Raw genomic sequence first — 17833 nt, 5'->3', positions numbered from 1 at the left:
ATTAACAAAATTTTTGATAATAAGATTAAAACCAGCGAGGCGCGCGGCGATTTATAAAGCTCAACAATCTATATTTGAGCTTTTATAGTAATTATTATTTTATTAGTGATAATTATTTATATCAAAAATATCACAGAATTTATTTCTCTAGACAACTTCACACTAAATTACTGAACCCCCAATCTTTCTTAATCATATCAGCTCCCTTTTCCGCTATCATAAAAGTAGGGGCGTTGGTATGGCCCGATGGGATTTCTGGCATAATTGAAGCATCAATAACCTACAAAAAAAAACGTTAAAATTTCTTTTTTTTTTTTTTCAAGAGCAAACGCACCCGCAAACCCTTAACTCCATACACCCTCAATTTGGGATCAACCACCGCTTTTTTGTCCTCCGCAGGCCCCATTTTGCATGTGCCACTTTGATGGTAAATGGTGAAGGTGAAGTGTCGGGCCATACACTCGAAATATTGTTTCGTTCCGAAAGGGTTGTTTGTACATTGGGGGATGGAGATGTTATGTAACGTTGCTCCTAAGAAAGAATTGCTTACTTATGTAATTTTGCGTTAAGTTCAACAATTTGCACTTGAGGGGACTTCAATGAGATCTGTTAAGTTTAGCAGGTAGAAGAAGTTATCAGAGCTTTAGTTAATATGATGAGTTAATCACCTATTGATTGGAGGGCAGGTTGGGCCGCTATATCCTTTATAAGCTTCACCCCCTTCAGTATGGTCTCCATGTCTTGTGGGTGCGTGAAATAATTGGGAAAAATATAGGGTTTGTTCTTATAATTTGCACTGCGCAACAAGATTCGCCCCTTGCTTTTGGGCCTCAGTAACATTGGAAAAACCTAACAGAGAATCAGTAAATTGAAAAAAAAATGAACCTTCTACCAATGCAGAGACTGTAAGTGTCGATTTAAACTAATTTTTACCATAAATGAGTCTATATTCTCAATCGGCTTGAATACATGATCGTATATTTCATCGGTAATGCCGAAATCCTTCCTCAGAAGTAGATCGGATACAATGGATCCGCCCTGGGCAAGCAACTCCATATCTGGATATCCATCTGGGTCGCCTGGATGGTCAAAGTCGTGAAACACCAAAACCTGCAAGCGCAATTTTGCCATATGCCCATATCTCAGATTCATCAGGTTTTTTGGTTGCTTTCGCTACCTACCTCGCATCCTCCTGGGATAGACAAAGGTCCTGAATGCCTGTGTAAATAATCCCTCAGATTTTTATTATTGATGATACGTTCGGTTTTCAAAGATACGGTTTCGTTAATGAGGAACGTAATCCCTCCTACTGCTATATGATCCATTAAGTTATAACCAACTCTTAGATTAGCTATCACAGGAATTCCTGAAATTGATACTTATATATAATTTATTTTATTTCAGGTAAGCCCCTCGGTTACTTACCCAGTTGTTGAAGGTGCTTTTTGGGCCCAACACCGCTTAGCATCAGAACCTGAGGCGAGTTAATGGCTCCCGCCGAAGAAATCACCTCTTTTGTAGCCCTCACGAAATAAGTCCGGTCATTTTTCACCATTTGAATACCTTGGACTTCCTTCGAATCTGGATCTGTATATACACAAGAAGGTTCTTATTTCGAAAATTCCAAATTTAGTATAATTAAATTTACCTATAACGATTTTTTTGACCATACTGTATTTGGACACGTGTAAATTCGGACGACGGCTGATGGGATGCAGGTAGGCCCTGCTGGAGCTCTCTCTCACTCCGTCCCTTAAGCTCAGTTGAAGGTACGATACTCCCACCTGAGAATATCACTTCGGTTTAATTTCATCTGAATTGATCCACATGCTGTACTATGAACATATGGGTTTTTGTGAGTAAGTAGGATCGGTATATACAGCCTGTTCTCTTTGAAAAGGTAGGGTTTTAGAGAATGTGGGAAATTATCGCTACGTATTGTTGTACGGGGTGTCCCGTCGATAAAGGACGCCGGCCGTATCTTTAAAACTATCGGAGATAAAGCCTCGAAATGAAAAAAAAAAAATGATACAAGAAAAGCGATTAAGAGAAAACGCTGGAAACATTTTTTTAAATCCTAACTCTACCGCCAGGCGGCGTATCTCATATAGCGAACAAAAATATGTATAATTTTTGTATATGAGATTTTTATACAGGGCGTCTCTAAAACGTGCGGAAAAAATGCTACCACAAATTAATGGGGGTAAAATATATGATCTAACTCAACTTGCCTCAGTCCAAAAGTGGATGGTTTCGGAGATACAAAGTGTCAAAAGTTCAATTTGGCCTCAATTTTTCGTAATAAATATTTTTTCAATAACTGGTGTATAATCACAATATTCGGCTAGGTGGGGTTTTTTGGGGTGACAAATTGAAATCCGCATTCATTTTCGTTGTAAAATGGAGGGGGCGCCGTCCTTAAAACGAAATAACTCTTTTGAGCCGCACTGTATTTTACTTCTAACTAAAATTTCTTATTCTCCAACGTCTTTTACTTAAAAAAGGTACACCTGGTGAGAGTTGATTTGAGCAACCGTTTGTGAGATATCTGAATTTAAAAAGTTCATTTCGTGTGTAACCAGGTCTAAACTAATTGTAATAATTAAACACAGTTTTAAGCGAAAATTAACTTGATTTCTCAGACAAACTCACCACTGTATTGCATTGCCACAAGAGTAACACCAAAAATTGCGAAAACAAGTAAATGCGTCGTTAAATTTATTCTCTAGTAAAAACAGTCAATAAAAGATCTATCAGCGAAAAGTTAATTAATAATAAACGCTTTAACAAACGTTCACAATGACCTCCATTTTCGCGTGTACAAAGATTAATACGTCGTAAAAAATTAAATTGAACTTTTGACACTCTGTATCTCCGAAATCATCTACTTTTGGACTGAGGTAAGTTGGGTTAAATCATCATATTTTAGCCTCAAAAATTAGGGTTAGCATTTTTTTCGCACCTTTTAGAGCCACCCTGTATATATATTTGCAAGTTTCCTGTACAGGGCGCTGCGAATGTTCACAGATAAGAATATCTCCAGAATAGACGTATCTAGTTAAAATTTTTAGGTTGTAAGTAAAATTTTATGTTTTTTTGTTAACAAAAACGCCAGACTTCACAACAACGCGCCTTCTAAATGTACTTTCGGTAACTCACATGGGTTGTCTGAAACATCCTTGGTTAGAGTTAGAAGAGAAAAACCTTCTTCTAGCGAGCTACCTTTTTACGTCCTGTGAGCTGTTACCGAGATATTTGAGTTTTTATATGACGACATTCGCTCTCGAGAGGAAACTTAAAAATATATTAAACAAATTTCATATACCAAAATTATGCAAAAATTTAACGCAAATAAAACGGTAAAATTTTCAGGACATATTTTCGTTCGCTATATGAGAGGCGCCACCTAGTGGTGGAGTTAGGATTTAAAAAAATATTTCCAGCATTTTCTTTGGGTCACTCTTTTTACATAATTTTTTATTTCAATACTTCATCCACGACGATTCCGGAGATAGAGCCGGCGTCCTTCGTTAACGGGACACGCGGTATTCGTTTTGCAAGTGACTTTTACCTGAGTGTGTCCATTGTAATCCACATAGGGAAACCCAAATTGCATACTGGAATTCACAAAAGCGTCCGCAATTTTAGTCCTATAAGGTGCATAGCTCACATCCAAATATCCTTCATAACCATGATAGTTGCTGTCCCGGTACTCTGGGACGGTAAAGTTTTCGATTTTCCTGTATAGACAACGTGGCATATTTTCATACACAATGCGTCTGAGGTATAGCGCACTATATGGGAATCTTCAGAACCGTGAGAGGCATGAAGTCAATGAAATTATAGGAAAGTTGCACTATTTGAGGGCAGCGGCAGCGTTTGCGCAAATGAAGCATCGAGCAGCCTTATCTTGGACACTCTATATGTATACTGCCATGAGATTTGCATGAGTGTGAATAATGATGGTTTACATTTTGATCAAAAGTGTTGACCTTTCTTAACTCTCGAATACGACCGTTCAGCCATTGAATCTGAGCCTTAAGGCTTCATCTACAGACATTTCGACATTGTGATTCAGCGATTAAACATTTGCATGCAGTAATGTACAGAAATACTTTGACAAATAAGAAAATTCTTGAAAATCTTCTAAGAAATGATTCTTAATTTCCTCGCTTTATACGTAAATTCTATGATCATAAGCTGAAATGTACGCGCATTTAGAAGGTTTATCTTGAATTTATTGCAAAAAGGGCTTATCGAAAAAATTCCATTTATTGTTTGGACAGAAGTGTATGGTGACTGCCATTTTGCCTCGATTCCTTGCTGAGCAAACGTCATTAAGAGCCTGATACCCGGTTCGCTCGTGCATTCCACGATCACCTAAGGACTGCAAATTAATTTCGAGATAAAAACTAATGTTGCTCGTTTGCATAGTGACGTAGTTATAAAAAAATATAAACAAAATGGGACAATTGCAGAACCCTGAAGAGGTGACCGACCTAGAAAACTTGGAGCTAGAATAAATTATATTGATCAGAACTATCTCATTTAAGCATCTCTATTTGGACGCCAATGAGAGATAAAAAACGAAGTTACTGCGGAATGTCTCAACAAAAACTATGAGAATAAGGTTGGATGATCTTGACTTGTTTGCACGTAGTACCAGCAAAAAAAAAACAACATTTTCCCTTCAAAAAGAGTCGGATGGGCCAATTAGGGCTTGCACGTAACCATTTGAACTGACCTTCTAATGATTGGAAGAAAGTCGATTTTCCGACGAATCGAAATTCAATCTCATAGGAACTTATGGTATCAAGTATGTGTGACGTCAACGCGGTAAAAGAATGGATCCCAAGTATATCCCATCCATCGTTAGACCGGTTCGGGATTGTTTTTCTGGATTTGGAATAGATCCGCTGCATCGGATCGAAGACGCATCGTGGACGAATTTATGTATGGGGATAAACAGGAAAATATCCTGTTACTTATATACAGGATCGTGTGCCGCTACGTTTCACTTTTCAGCAAGATAACAACCCCAAACACACATCGGAATTGACAAAGTTCCTTTCACACGACGAGAAGATATCCGTTCTCAAACGGCCGTCGCCGTTGCCGGATTTAAATCCTATCGAGAACGTGCGGGACCACTTGAAACGAGTAATTGGGAGTGGAAACTACTCAAATGAGGACGAACTCTTTGCACATTCAGAAGGAAAATGGCAGAGTATTGAAGCCTCTTACACCGACAAACTTTTGGAGTTAATGCCAAGAAGAGGTTAGTGGTTGCGCTACCAAATAGGCGTTAAACCGAACTTGAGAAATGTTGTTTTGTTTCAATGATTAAGTTGGGTCGTTAAGTGATCAATTTTCGTTCGCTGAATAAGGAAAATTTGAAGGTAAACGTTTGAATTTTGATTGAATAATTGTCGTACAACTTTATAATTAAACTGGAATTTTAATAAATTACGCAAAATAATAATTAGGTCCAAAAATAATTTGTCTATACGTACACTTTCGTCCATTAATGCATCTACAGGGTGGTGCTCCGGGAAGTCCCTCGGTCGTTTGCGGAAAAACCATAATTTGGAAAAATCCGAAAACGGGGGGATACGCCTAAGTCGTTGGGGGCGCGCGTTAAAATATTTTCAAGATGGCGGCACTTCCCGTGGTACCGTAAGCAGATGTCGACTCGCCTATTTTAAACGGAACACCCTGTGTTTCATTGCATTTTTAGATTCTACGATGGATTCTGATCACCTTCTATATAAAACGTTTTACGCTTGTCCTTAACCGTTCTGGAGATATTTACACTTAAAGGTGAAATTTGACAGTTGCAGTCACTGATTCATTTGGTGATATCACGAAGAGGGAAAGTTGTATCGCTGCAATTTTTTGAGGAATTGCTAATAAAGCACAACTTTAGTCGCGCATGCAGTAAAACTCGCGAAATAACCCACAGGGTGGTCGTGAATAATTGTTAAAGTTGACGATCACAAATCATTAAAAACTCGTGTTTTTTAAATAGGAACCTCCATTTTTCTTAACGCCATTTGCAAAATGAATCAATGACTGCAACTGTCAAATGTCATCTTTAAGTGTAAATATCTCCAGAACGGTTAAGGACAAGCGAAAAATGTTTCGTATAAAAGGTGTTCAGAATTCGTCGCAGAGTCCAAAAGTGCAATAAAATATAGGGCGTTCTGTTTAAAATAAGCGAGTCGACATCTACTTCCCGTGTAACCGGAAGTGGCGCCATCTTGAAAATATTTTTAACGCGTGTCCCCCAACGAATTACGTATATCCTCCAATTTTCAGATTTTTTCAAATTATGGTTTTCCCGCAATCGATCGAGGGACTTCTCGGAGGACCGCCCTGTATATGTATATAAAATGAATCATGAGTGAAGGACCTTTATGTTTAATTTTAGTGAAAACATATAGATGAGGAAGAATTGTTTAGAATTGAAAGATGAGGCCTAGAATGAAGTTTCAAGTTTCTCTTCCAAAAAAGTACATGTACAAGGTGTTTATTGAGTGTGGGTACGAAGTTTAGAGGGTGAATCTGTGATTAATTTTCAGATAAATACTTCACGTGAACGTGTGTTCGTATCGACTTGGTTCTTGAGTTGCACGGCTTCAATAAGAAAATTTGATTGGTGTTCTGATCATGTCTTTGCTCAATAAAATTTTAATTTAACGAAGTTCTGGATGCTGGGAATGTCGGTGATAAGAAAACTCAAATATTTACTTAGTTTGTTGTTCAGTGTCAGGGGGCGCCATATGCAGTGTTTTACATGAGTTTAAATAACCATAACTCTTAGTGTTTGTTGGTGAAAGTGGCCGTTTTGAGAAAAAATGGGTTTAAACTTTAATAACTGAGAGTTTTTGAAAAACAAGCAGAAAAATGGGTTTTTGTATTATGACGTGACAAAATTAGATCTCTTACATGATTAACTACTACTACCTAACTACTTTCTCAAGTCAGTTAACAACATTTACGATTGCTGAATACGACAGCCCCCTACTGGAATGCGTGCATCAGTTCGCCTTAACATTGATGGACGAGCTCTTTCGGATATAGCGGGTGTCTCGTCAATTATGGCACACGATTCAAATATCCAGTTTCTTAGATCTTGTTCATTTGACCTGCAGTTTTGTAAACTAGCGACTTTAAGTGACCGCACAGAAAATGATCCGAAGAAGTCAATATTTTCGATTCGCTCAATAAACACTTGGTATATAAGAACCTTGAATATTAAATCCGCGTAAATATTTGATTGAACTGCCGCGAATCAACGAATATCTGAAAGACTTGTACCTGAAATACGGTAAAACCTCCTTGAAGGACCAACCGGTGTTGCCCAAATCAGCCCAATGGTCATAATCTCTCCTGTTGCCTCTGGTGTAAATCATGTAATTGAGCACGCTAGACCCACCTATTTTTGAGCGTTTTAGTAGATTTCGCCGTTCCTCACGCGTTCGCATACCTATAACTTTCCCTCTAGGCCAGTTGCACCTTTGCCCATCAAAACCCAGACAAGCGTTTCCGCTGGGTTCCGTCTGGTACTTCCAATTCGTCTCCGTGAATTGCAGGTAATTGGCCAAGATCGGCATGTCCATTAAGAAGTTCTCGGGTCGTCCTACGCGCTATCAGGTCGAAACCAGATTTTTGTGGATTCGAAAACGTACTCACCTGCTTCTACAAGTAGAACGGACCAGTCGGGGTTCTCGGATAAGCGATTCGCCACCACGCACCCCGCGGTACCAGCCCCCACTATGATAAAATCGTACTCCTTGAGCAAGTTTTGTGCGGGGATATCCGCGGGTTCTGCGGTGATTTGCTCTTCGCCCTCTTGGACGATCTTAATCACCCCCTCGAGGAGGGATTGTTGCAGGGTGGTGGAGGCACCGGTTAAGAGGAGGAATAGGATTTTGTACATTTTCGATTGGGATTGCCTAAGAAAATAATTCGTATTAAATGTTTTAAATGAGGTTCGGATATGTAATTTTAAAGTCGTCGGTGCATCTTGGAGACCTACCCCAAACCGTCCCCAATTCTATGAGAGGTGCTTTTAGGGTGGATGTTTTAGAGCGTGCCACGTGTCAATCTGTTTTAATATTGGCAACTGGCTTGTGAGTATTTGCTATTTTTAACGTGTGAGCATAAGTATCATTTCATTATGGGTCATTTGAAATTCCAGGTAAAATTAATGTATTTGATATTTTCCAATGTGGTATTTAAATGTTTGAAGAGGTGATACGAGATTTTTTTCCAGCCAAGGGATCTTACCGACATTAATTACGTGCTAAAAATGCGGGTAGACACATTATGGAGTTATCGCACGAAGGTTTGTCACAAAGCTGACTATAATGCTCTCCGAAATTTTGCGTTTCATTTGATTGAACATATCACTTTGGGCTTTCAGCAGGGGCATTATGGTTTCAGTTTTTATCGGCACAAGAGGCAGTTGCCGGGCTGCAGCAAGCCGACCTTCGTAAGCCCTATTCGAAATTTTTAATCGCCGCCCCCCTACCTCCTTCTGCGTTACCATTGTGGTCACTATTAAGTGTCCCATTGCTAACGCGGGTAATCCAGAATTCTGTCCTTATAAACCCAAGTCAACGTGGCAACCTTGCCTCCAGCCATGTAGCGATATTTTTTTATGTGTTTGTTTATGTATGACGTCAGACGCCCCTTTTTTCTGTGGCCCTAGCTGGCACCACTTGCATCGTGTAATGCCTCGTTGCCGGCTTTCTCACGTTTTCGTTCGTACTTATCCATGCGTTGTCAGCAAGTATATCATTAATTTTGCCAATTAACCTTAGCTCAAAGTGAGGAAACTGTCGGTTATTTTTCCACGAAACAGTGTCTTGTGATCCAAACGCGATTATCCAGTCCTATCTTGGGGCCAATTTGCTGAGTCGCTACGCCTGGGCCCTACGAGAAGAAGGTTCGTGCACAGTTCTGGTCACTCAGTCCGGACCGATAGCCAGCAGTGAATGTGTGATCACCGTGAAACACATGCGACACTCGGGCCAGGGGCAACCTTTTGACTTGTAGTCCAGAGACCTAGTGAATGTGCACTGGTTTCATACGATCTCAACTAACAAATGCAAACCATGAAAATACTTTGTTAGTCAAGGTCTTCGTGTTTTTGGTGATTGTTCAATTAAAAGATTGAAAGAAATGCGATACTGCATTCAAAGTAGTGAAAGTTTGATCAAACTCCAATGTCGGACTTTAATGTAAAAAAAATAAAAAAACAAAAAGTCACCTCGTTATGAACCTATAAGACAAGAAGTTCCCGCTTGTGCACTTGGGGGGGTTATATAAGATCTATTGCGGAATGCGTTATTGCTTTTTAATTGCAATGTGATACATAGCGATTTAAAAAAAAAAAAGCTCCATATATAGCAAGGGTTCTCAATATTTCTCGAGTAAAGAAGTCAATAACAGTTTCAATGTGGCACAACTCTTGTGATCAATTACTGCACTTTTCATTACTACTTTAAAGCAATTAACAATAAGTTTTTGTGAGCTGACCACTTGTTATCATCACTGACTCATTCCGCTAACTATTCGGGAAATTACCACGGATTAAACGAACACCGAACATTTGCACAACTGCTATTTGCAATTGAACATTAGAATAAAGTGTGTTAATGTGTTAACCTCATATTCAAAGAAATATTCTGCATTAATTTTATCAATTAACACTTTTTATTTCGTACACGTGATACAATTGTGTCCATGAATTTAAAACACACACATGTACATTATATATGGTCCCGATTTGGTTTGTACATAAGATTTCCGTTGGAAATAATTGGCTTCGGCCTCAACAAATCTATCTCGTGTGAAGCTTGTTTTCCGTTTTAATCAATCAATCAATCGTTCGTCAATATCTCGAAAACCCGCACAGGAACCGTAAGCGCTTCGGGACGTCATAAGAAGTGGGTAAGTCGGATTTTGAGGTTTTCTTAGTTATCTAATTGTTTGCTTACTTCTGGCAACTACGTATCGCGCAAAATGTCGGTAAGTTTATTAAACGCAAAATAAAATGCGAAAATTCAAATTTTGTGAACTTTACCTTTCGCTATTTCTCGAATTACCTAATTAGTGCATTCAGGTGATCGTATGTAATAAAGTGTTACATTATATATACTAGCGCGAAGGTTTATTTATAACATTTCCAATTTTTCGTCAATTTTCGTTTATTTAATTTCGACATCTGGGCATTCTGTATGAAAAAAACGGGCGTTCTCAATATAAGAGCAAATTTTCGTGTTTCAAAAGAAATGTATATATATACTATATATATACATACAGTCACTCAAAAAAGTATCCGTACAGCCGAAAAAAAATTCTGTAAATCGTACCTTTTGACTGATTTTGTTCAAATTTTGTATAATGAAAATTCAAACCGAAACTCGATTTGCGTAATTGAGCAACTTTTGAAAATTTAACTTTTAGAGTGCTTTCCACCGTTTAAAAAAACTCCGTTTTGAAAACTTCTTGTGCAGTGGAAATTTTTCAATGTGGTTTTAACATTCTTGCAGAGGGGATTTTTCTTCACATATCCTGAAAACTTGATCAAAATCGAACCGGAAATAAGGGAGTTGCAGCTTTTTAAAGTCGTCAAAAATGTCAAAGTTTCGTCATTTTGCGCGTAAATCGTCACTCTTTGGCGTTTTTGAAAGGCTGCAACTCCCTTATTTGTTGTTCGATTTTGATCAAATTTTCAGGATATGTGAAGAAAAATCCTCTCTGCAATAATGTTAAAACCACATTGAAAAATTTCCACTGCACAAGAAGTTTTCAAAACGGAGTTTTTTTTAAACGCTGGAAAGCACTCTAAAAGTTAGATTTTCAAAAGTTGCTCAATTACGCAAATTGAGTTTCGGTTTGAATTTTCATTATACAAAATTTGAACAAAATCAGTCAAAAGTTACGGTCTACAGAATTTTTTTTCGGCTGTACGGATACTTTTTTGAGTGACTGTATATCCTAAGTTTCGACTACAGGCTCTCCTAAAAGCTTAATTTACTCGGACTCCGATAAAAATACCTAATGGAAATGATCAATGATATATTAATGAATATTCCCTTGTAATAATTAGATTCAAGGTGTTGTATAATGTACAGGGTGCTTCATAGAAAAGAACTGAGATTTCAAAATTCACGCAGAATCGTACCTAACCCTCTGTTTACAGACCATTGAAAACTTGCTTGCACCAATCTCCACATTCTCTCGAGAATTTTGAGAGACTGGCATAGGAAAATACATAACGTGTTCTCTATAAAAAAAGCTCTTTTTAAGGGGAAAAAAGTGGAGCTCTAGCATTCCGAATGTAGCAAAAAATTGTCTTTAATCTAGGAGTAAGACCTCATTTTACTGGAAGTGGGAAAAAGTTGATTTAGAGGAGAGTGCATTGGAGAAACGTTCGTTGAAGTGGGCAAGTGAAAAAGATGCAACAATACACCGTCGCCCGATGGAAAAAATCGAATTCCCTTCCACCAAAGCACTGCAGCCAGAATATCTCACCCAAAAATCCAAGTGATCTCTAGAGTTAGCTTTAAAAATTAATTCACAACACTACCGGCTCAACCACTGCGACAGTATAATTCGTTTCCAAAATTAGGGGCAAAACGACCGCTTCAGCTCCTCTTAATTCCAGGCGTCACTCTTCCTGTCATCGCGTCACCAATTACAATAGAAAAAAAAACCGCCAGTTTACGCTACAGTATTTTGCGAGATTTATACTCCTAGGCTCTTAAAAAACTCACATCGATATCGTTCGTTATTGCATTTAAAACAATATTAGGTAAGTTCCCCACCATTCATGGACCGCTGTGTACTGGTCGATTGTTTACATTGAAAATCGTCTTATCGTTGGCGAATGTTTAAGGACGTTTACAAGAAACCTGAGTTATAACCCTGTCCGCTACAGTGTAATTTACTGATGATCATTTCCGGTATTTAAATATTAATTTTAAAGTGACCAGAAGCACCGTCTTAAATGTCAACTCTCGATTCAATGTCAATTGTTTTGTTGATCGTTTGGGTTCTCGTTAAATATTAAAATTTCCGAAAATTTTGCTTAATTCGTGCCATCGCGCGAGATCGATCTCCCCGAACGATCGTCCCGAAGGGAGAACGAGGAAAGCGCGGGCGCACGCCGGCGGCACAACGTCAATTTCGCCGATGTTCAGTGATGGATTTTCCACGCGGGAGATTTCCGAAGGGCGGTCGCGTACAAGAGCCCCGTGATTTGCTGCAGCTGACACTCTACTAATAGTGATGAGTATTATTCAATTAAAACAAGAATAGTTTGCAATTTTACCTGCGTAAACTGGCGCTTAGAATCCTCTTTAGATGGCTGCACGCGTAATTTACGAAGAACTAAAATATCCGTGCCTGACACTTCTGTTCATTCAGTCCAAGCCTGGTTAAAAACTTATGGCTTGCGCGTCAGTCACCGTGCTTCTAGTTTCCACGGGAACGTCTTCGTTGTCCTCACCGTCGGCACGTCCGTCCTCACCACTACGACATCGTTCGTCTGCTCGTCTTCGTTCCATAAATCAACATCAGCCGAGGTGCAAACCACGTCGGGATTCACTATTCGCAACGAATCAAGAACATCCATATCGGCTTCGGATCGCGACTGTTCCCTAATTAAGCTTAAGCGAACATCATGTTCACCTCTACCATTGGTTGAATAGAGATTATTCCAACTTTTTTGAATGGTTTGCCGATTAACTGCACTCCGGGCTGTATGCAAAGTTGAAACAGCTCTTCGTAATGTTACCCGTTTCGAGGCCCTAGATAGCTCTTCAGGATTCTTTGATAAACCAGACGACGGCGGACACTTTCGTTAGCTCAGGTTGATGAGACTTACGACGTTCTTACTCATGGTTTGGGTTAATGGAGTTACGTCGGGCGGCATTTCTACGGGGTGTCCGGAAACAACGTTGAAATGTTTCAGGAGGCGATTCTAGAGGCTAAAATAATAAAAAGAGTTCCCATAAACATACCCCGAAAAATGCTTCTTAAGGGGGCTGCAGCCCTTTAAAGGAGGACCTCCGAAGATGTTTTTTTCGCATTATTTCCAAAACGGTTCGTGTTAAAATTGCGAAATTCATTATACTTTAATAAGTTGGAATGGGAAAGCTTTCTTTGTGTTAATAATTGCAAGTTTTAGTCAGGGGCGTCACGCACAGGGGGTCTTTTACGCAAACCTTGCCTTAACTTTTTTTTTTGTTTGTGACAACTATTTATTTTTTAAATCGAATCGCTGATTCGCAAACGTTTTTCAGTGAAACAGATCATCTTATTTCAGCTCGTCCGGATACACTGTTTTCCAGAAAAATGGATTTTTATAAATCGACGCGGGACACAGACCTGTAGCTTAATGAACGTAGCAGGTAGACTGTGAACTGATATAATATAGTTTTAAAACTGAGGAACTAAACAGGTTTATCAACAAAAATGGATTTATGAATAAAAATAGATCTCGATGGTTCATTGCAACTCCAAGAAACTGAAATGCTCCGTGATACGTGTACATTTCTATGTCCCTGTAATCGCACATCGATTTATAAAAATCCAGTTTTCCGGAAAACGGTCCATCCTAACGAGCTGAAATAGAGGGAACTTTTTTACTGAAAAATATCTGCGAATCAGTATTATAATATACAGGGTTGCTCGTTAGTGCGTCAAAGTGCGATATCTCGGTAAATACAAGTTTTGGAAGGAAATTTGTCTTAGTAAAGTTTTTGGGGAATAAAAGCCACGTGTTTTTAAATGATTTTCAAATGTACAGGGTCTAAAATATTTCAACGTTACTCCCGGACACCCTGTATACACGACAAAAATTCGCTCGTCAGCTGTTGCTGTGGAAGATGATTTGGTGCGTTACGTAATAGTGATAACGCTTTTATTGAAATCTTTTGGCTTTTTTTAGTAAATTTTTTACCTTCAAATTTTAAATACGTAGAGCATGCATACATGTGTGATTATAAATTCATTGTCATGCCTTAGGGACAAAACGGTTTTCGACCAGTCACAATCGCCAGGGACATTAAAATTTTTAAACGATCACGGATTTTTTGCTTTTCCCATTATCATTTCCTTTATTTCGTGTGTGATCGTACGCATTGTTTACACTAACGCAATATTTTCATTATCGCGTGTTCACGCTGTCCCGCGTCTGTTGTATAAAGCCTTCGCAGGAATTACTGCTAGTTTCGGGACTAGTTCGCCTCAGACGAATTTCTAGAAATAGAATTTCTCAACAGAGCAATTTCTAAGGATCAAATTATCATGTCCGTGGAATTGTGTTAATGATATTTACACGTGTAAACATATTTTAAGATCGTTATGAATAAAATATTTATTATTTGTTACCAGCCATCACGGAATTAATTAATATCGCAGGCAGAAAAATAAATTATTATTAAACGTTATTTGAATTACCCGATTCTATATAATTCAGTTGACGTATGTGATATTTTTTATAAAGTTTGAAATACTTACGCATATACTACGTACACAAATGCGCAAAGCAATTGAAACCCTGTCGTTTAGGTACCTTAGCTAATTTTTTTATTACTTCTCTGAACGGTTTTTCTGAGCCCTTGACCATCAGCTTCCATATTTCTCGCGATAACTTTAATAGTTATCATTAACCCATTAGTATTGACCCTCAAAAAATCCAATTAAAACTTCATTGCCGACTCTTCGCAAACATTCTCTTCCAGTTCGAGCAACGTATCGATTTTATTTGAGCACCTAATTAACAGAGGTCAAGCAGGGAGACGGATTTTTTTTTTGAAGTCCGGATGGTCAATGCAAACCAAGTTGCAACAGAGTCGTACGTGGCAAATGCGATAAAGTGCACGTAGCCGATGATAAATCGGTCGTCCTTACGGCGATAAAGCGTTCGAAGCCCCTGATCATGTCGAGATCATTTAGGACTCTTACGAATTACTGTCGAACTCGGTTATGAAGACCGTGAGGGGACCAGAGATTTTATTCGTTATGTCCGATTCTAGGTAATACGTACACGCGTATTATCATGTTCGTGTTAGTTGGCCCTAACTACGTAACCTTGACCGGTGGTAGACTAGACTAGGGTGTGAACTAGACTTAGATATGTGTATGTAAGATTCGCGGTTCAAGGGCGGAGAGAAAAACATAATTTTCAGAGCACTTCTTTATTCTCCTTGAACCAAAAATGGAATCCCGATATAACTCGGTATCCACACACAGAACACATCCCCTCTTTGAGAGAACCGATAAGGTGGAAGGGCTGTCCACCCTTTTTCCCACGGGTACCAAACCCCTAAACGTCATTCTCACCTACGCTAAAGGAATTTATAAACAACCCTCTCTTCCCACGCTAATCTGGGGGAGAGTTTGGTACCAAAAGCCTGTACCACTTTCAGATAATGCCAATTAATGGTCTTGACATAAACAAGAAATGCGAAGAGATTCATGACAGCCCTTTTACCATTTCCTCGCACTTACCTTGGAAGGAATTTAGAGCCAGAACCCCATGATATTTTCGGATAATTGATTAATTGTTTCAACATGGACAAAGAATGCTCACATGTACATTAATATGATACAAGGCCGAATGGACATCGGCGGAATTGAAAATTACTCAAGTCTTAACATCTCTAATGCAGGCAAAAATCTCAAAATCCATCAAGATTGAATACACGGGGATTCCCCGGTGTCAGGATCATGCCGACAAAAAATATCCCAAAACTAGAATAAGAAATTCTTCAGGATGGTCTTTTTCTTAGACGTTAGCGCGCTATAACCGATCGGACCTGCAAGTTCTTCCTCGACAAGCGTTCGCTAAAATCAATCGTTTGTTACCAACCTGTTCATTACATCCCAACAAGAGTAACACGTAACTAAATAGAGACTTTTTACCATCCCAATATTTAGTTCGTTAAATCCGACCCTTCGTTACAACTCAGGGTCGCTATAACCGAGTTTGAGTGTATTTGTAGAGCTCGTTAATCTTCAGTATTTTCTATCGGGTATGATTTTATGTGTCGACACTATAATGATTGCCTGCCATGTTCAATTTTGCAATTTCACATATTACTTGGCCGTGTTACACACATATTAAACTCCGATTTAGACCTTTGCAAATAATGCTTTAAATATCCTCAAAGCCAACGAACTGACCAATAGGATCAGGGCTAATACTGTTTAGATCCGGTTTTCAGTTGCGACAGACAGAATGCTTGACGGAATGCTGTTTTTGCAGTGCAAATTGTTAATAACTCTTTTAATTCAATATGTAGGTTTCATATTGATGGCGGTAATGACGCTCATTTAGCCATTAGAATGATTAGCCATTAAGCCTGATAGACTCTTTGCGTCCTTTGTGTGTGAGATTCTCCGCAGCGAGTTATGTTCGCTTAAATGTCTTAAGACCGGTTTCGCAATGCCGAGTTAGGGAGCAGCAGCCGTTAGTTACCGATTAACCCTGCAGTTGTCGAAGTAAGGGAAAGTGTATTAGAAACCTTCGCAATTAACAGGGCGTTCGGCCAGTTGCCACCACATTTTAAAGGAGAAAACATATGAAAATCTCTAAGGCGTTATTACATAGGTCCTCGTTATTTACCTTATTGTTTTTGTAAAAAGTGCTTGAATGACCACGGTGATTTTTTGAGAAAAAAAAAACTAAAAACTGTATTATTAAATTTAAGTCAAGAGGCTGGAACGTGTCCTCCCTATGCATATTAATATATTTTAATTCATTTTCAGTGGTCAATTGGTTCTCCAGGCATCCCCTTAAAAGACTTAAAACATCTGCCCTCCTATAACGAGCAAATGAAGTTTAAACGAGACAGTACAATTATTCTAATCAAGGTCTCGCCTAAATGATGTATTCGTCCTTAACACCTAATGACACATTTTTCTGTTCGTGACCGTTTAACTAAATGCACCTTATACAGAAATTCCTCTAATGTGTAGGTAATTGCGAAACGGTGCTGGCACTGTTTTGCTTATTTCACAATATGGCTCGTGGACGTATTTTTTTGAAAAGGTGAGGAAGGTCAAAATGTCATTTTTAATGATTCAAGTTTCACAATATTAAAAATAAGTTGTTTTTCAAAGTTTTGCAAATATATTCGAGTCTGGAATTACTTGAAAAAAAAAAAAATTCTAGCAATGTGCGTTAAAACGGTGAAAGAGTGTATTCCGAAAAAATGTACACAGTACAAGTGGTCTTGAAGGCATATGTGTATATGCAGGTGTGATCGTCATCTCTGATGTATTTTTCGTTTTTTAGTGATAAGTACAACAAATTTCCTTCACCAAATCGTCAAGAATTTTTTGTAGTTTAATTTTAAATCTTTTTGTGTTTGTTATCTCTTTGATTTTGTTCGGTAATAACGCTTCACATAGAAATAGAGGTTGATAGGGCGGTGGAATTGTGCCATATTCGCAGTGAAAATTAACTGAGAGTTTTATTTCCCTTCAGTAAAGGCTCCGGTGAAAATGCCTGTTATCTTTTCAGTTACACATCTGACACCGCCTTCAGACCCTAAGACTTTAAATCGCTAGTTGTAGTCCTCTCATTGCTTCACCTTACTGATTGTTCCAGGTCCTTTCCGATCATGACCGCCTCTTTAAATGACGTACTATTAAAGTTTTTTGACCCGATTACTACTTCGCCGAAAAGGTTAAATTTTTGAATGATAATGACTGTCTCCTCCTCCTCAATGAACACATCCAGTCTTCCCATTCCTCAGAGATGCGCCTATTCTCTACAAGTAGACAATAGTGCCACCGTAACCTACAT

The 17833-nt window shown here is 38.6% G+C and overlaps 2 protein-coding genes across 5 annotated transcripts in view; one reads left to right on the top strand and one right to left on the bottom strand.

The window, feature by feature from the left end:
* Flo2 (flotillin-2) overlaps window positions 1-17833 on the top strand; it is a 70996-nt gene that overhangs the window by 12354 nt on the left and 40809 nt on the right. The gene's annotated exons all lie outside the window — the stretch shown is intronic.
* On the bottom strand, window positions 81-12508 carry LOC136345007 (glucose dehydrogenase [FAD, quinone]-like). Of its 3 annotated transcripts, none has more exons than XM_066292971.1 (12): window positions 12347-12508; window positions 7696-7958; window positions 7490-7642; window positions 7321-7438; window positions 3572-3740; window positions 1649-1784; window positions 1426-1587; window positions 1182-1366; window positions 934-1110; window positions 669-849; window positions 335-531; window positions 81-280 (listed from the first exon to the last, which is right to left on the bottom strand). In XM_066292971.1, the coding sequence occupies exons 2-12, from the start codon at window positions 7940-7942 to the stop codon at window positions 158-160; spliced, it is 1848 nt and encodes a 615-aa protein (XP_066149068.1). In that variant the 5' UTR covers window positions 7943-7958; window positions 12347-12508; the 3' UTR covers window positions 81-157. The 3 variants fall into 3 exon arrangements, with proteins under 3 accessions (XP_066149068.1, XP_066149067.1, XP_066149066.1); XM_066292970.1 differs by lacking the exon at window positions 12347-12508 and adding an exon at window positions 11548-12062; XM_066292969.1 differs by lacking the exon at window positions 12347-12508 and adding an exon at window positions 11790-12062.

Source organism: Euwallacea fornicatus, chromosome 18, assembly GCF_040115645.1.
Source record: "Euwallacea fornicatus isolate EFF26 chromosome 18, ASM4011564v1, whole genome shotgun sequence".
Taxonomy (NCBI): domain Eukaryota; kingdom Metazoa; phylum Arthropoda; class Insecta; order Coleoptera; family Curculionidae; genus Euwallacea; species Euwallacea fornicatus.
The sequence above is the reverse complement of the archived record's forward strand: the minus strand, read 5'-3'. Positions and strand labels throughout refer to the sequence as shown.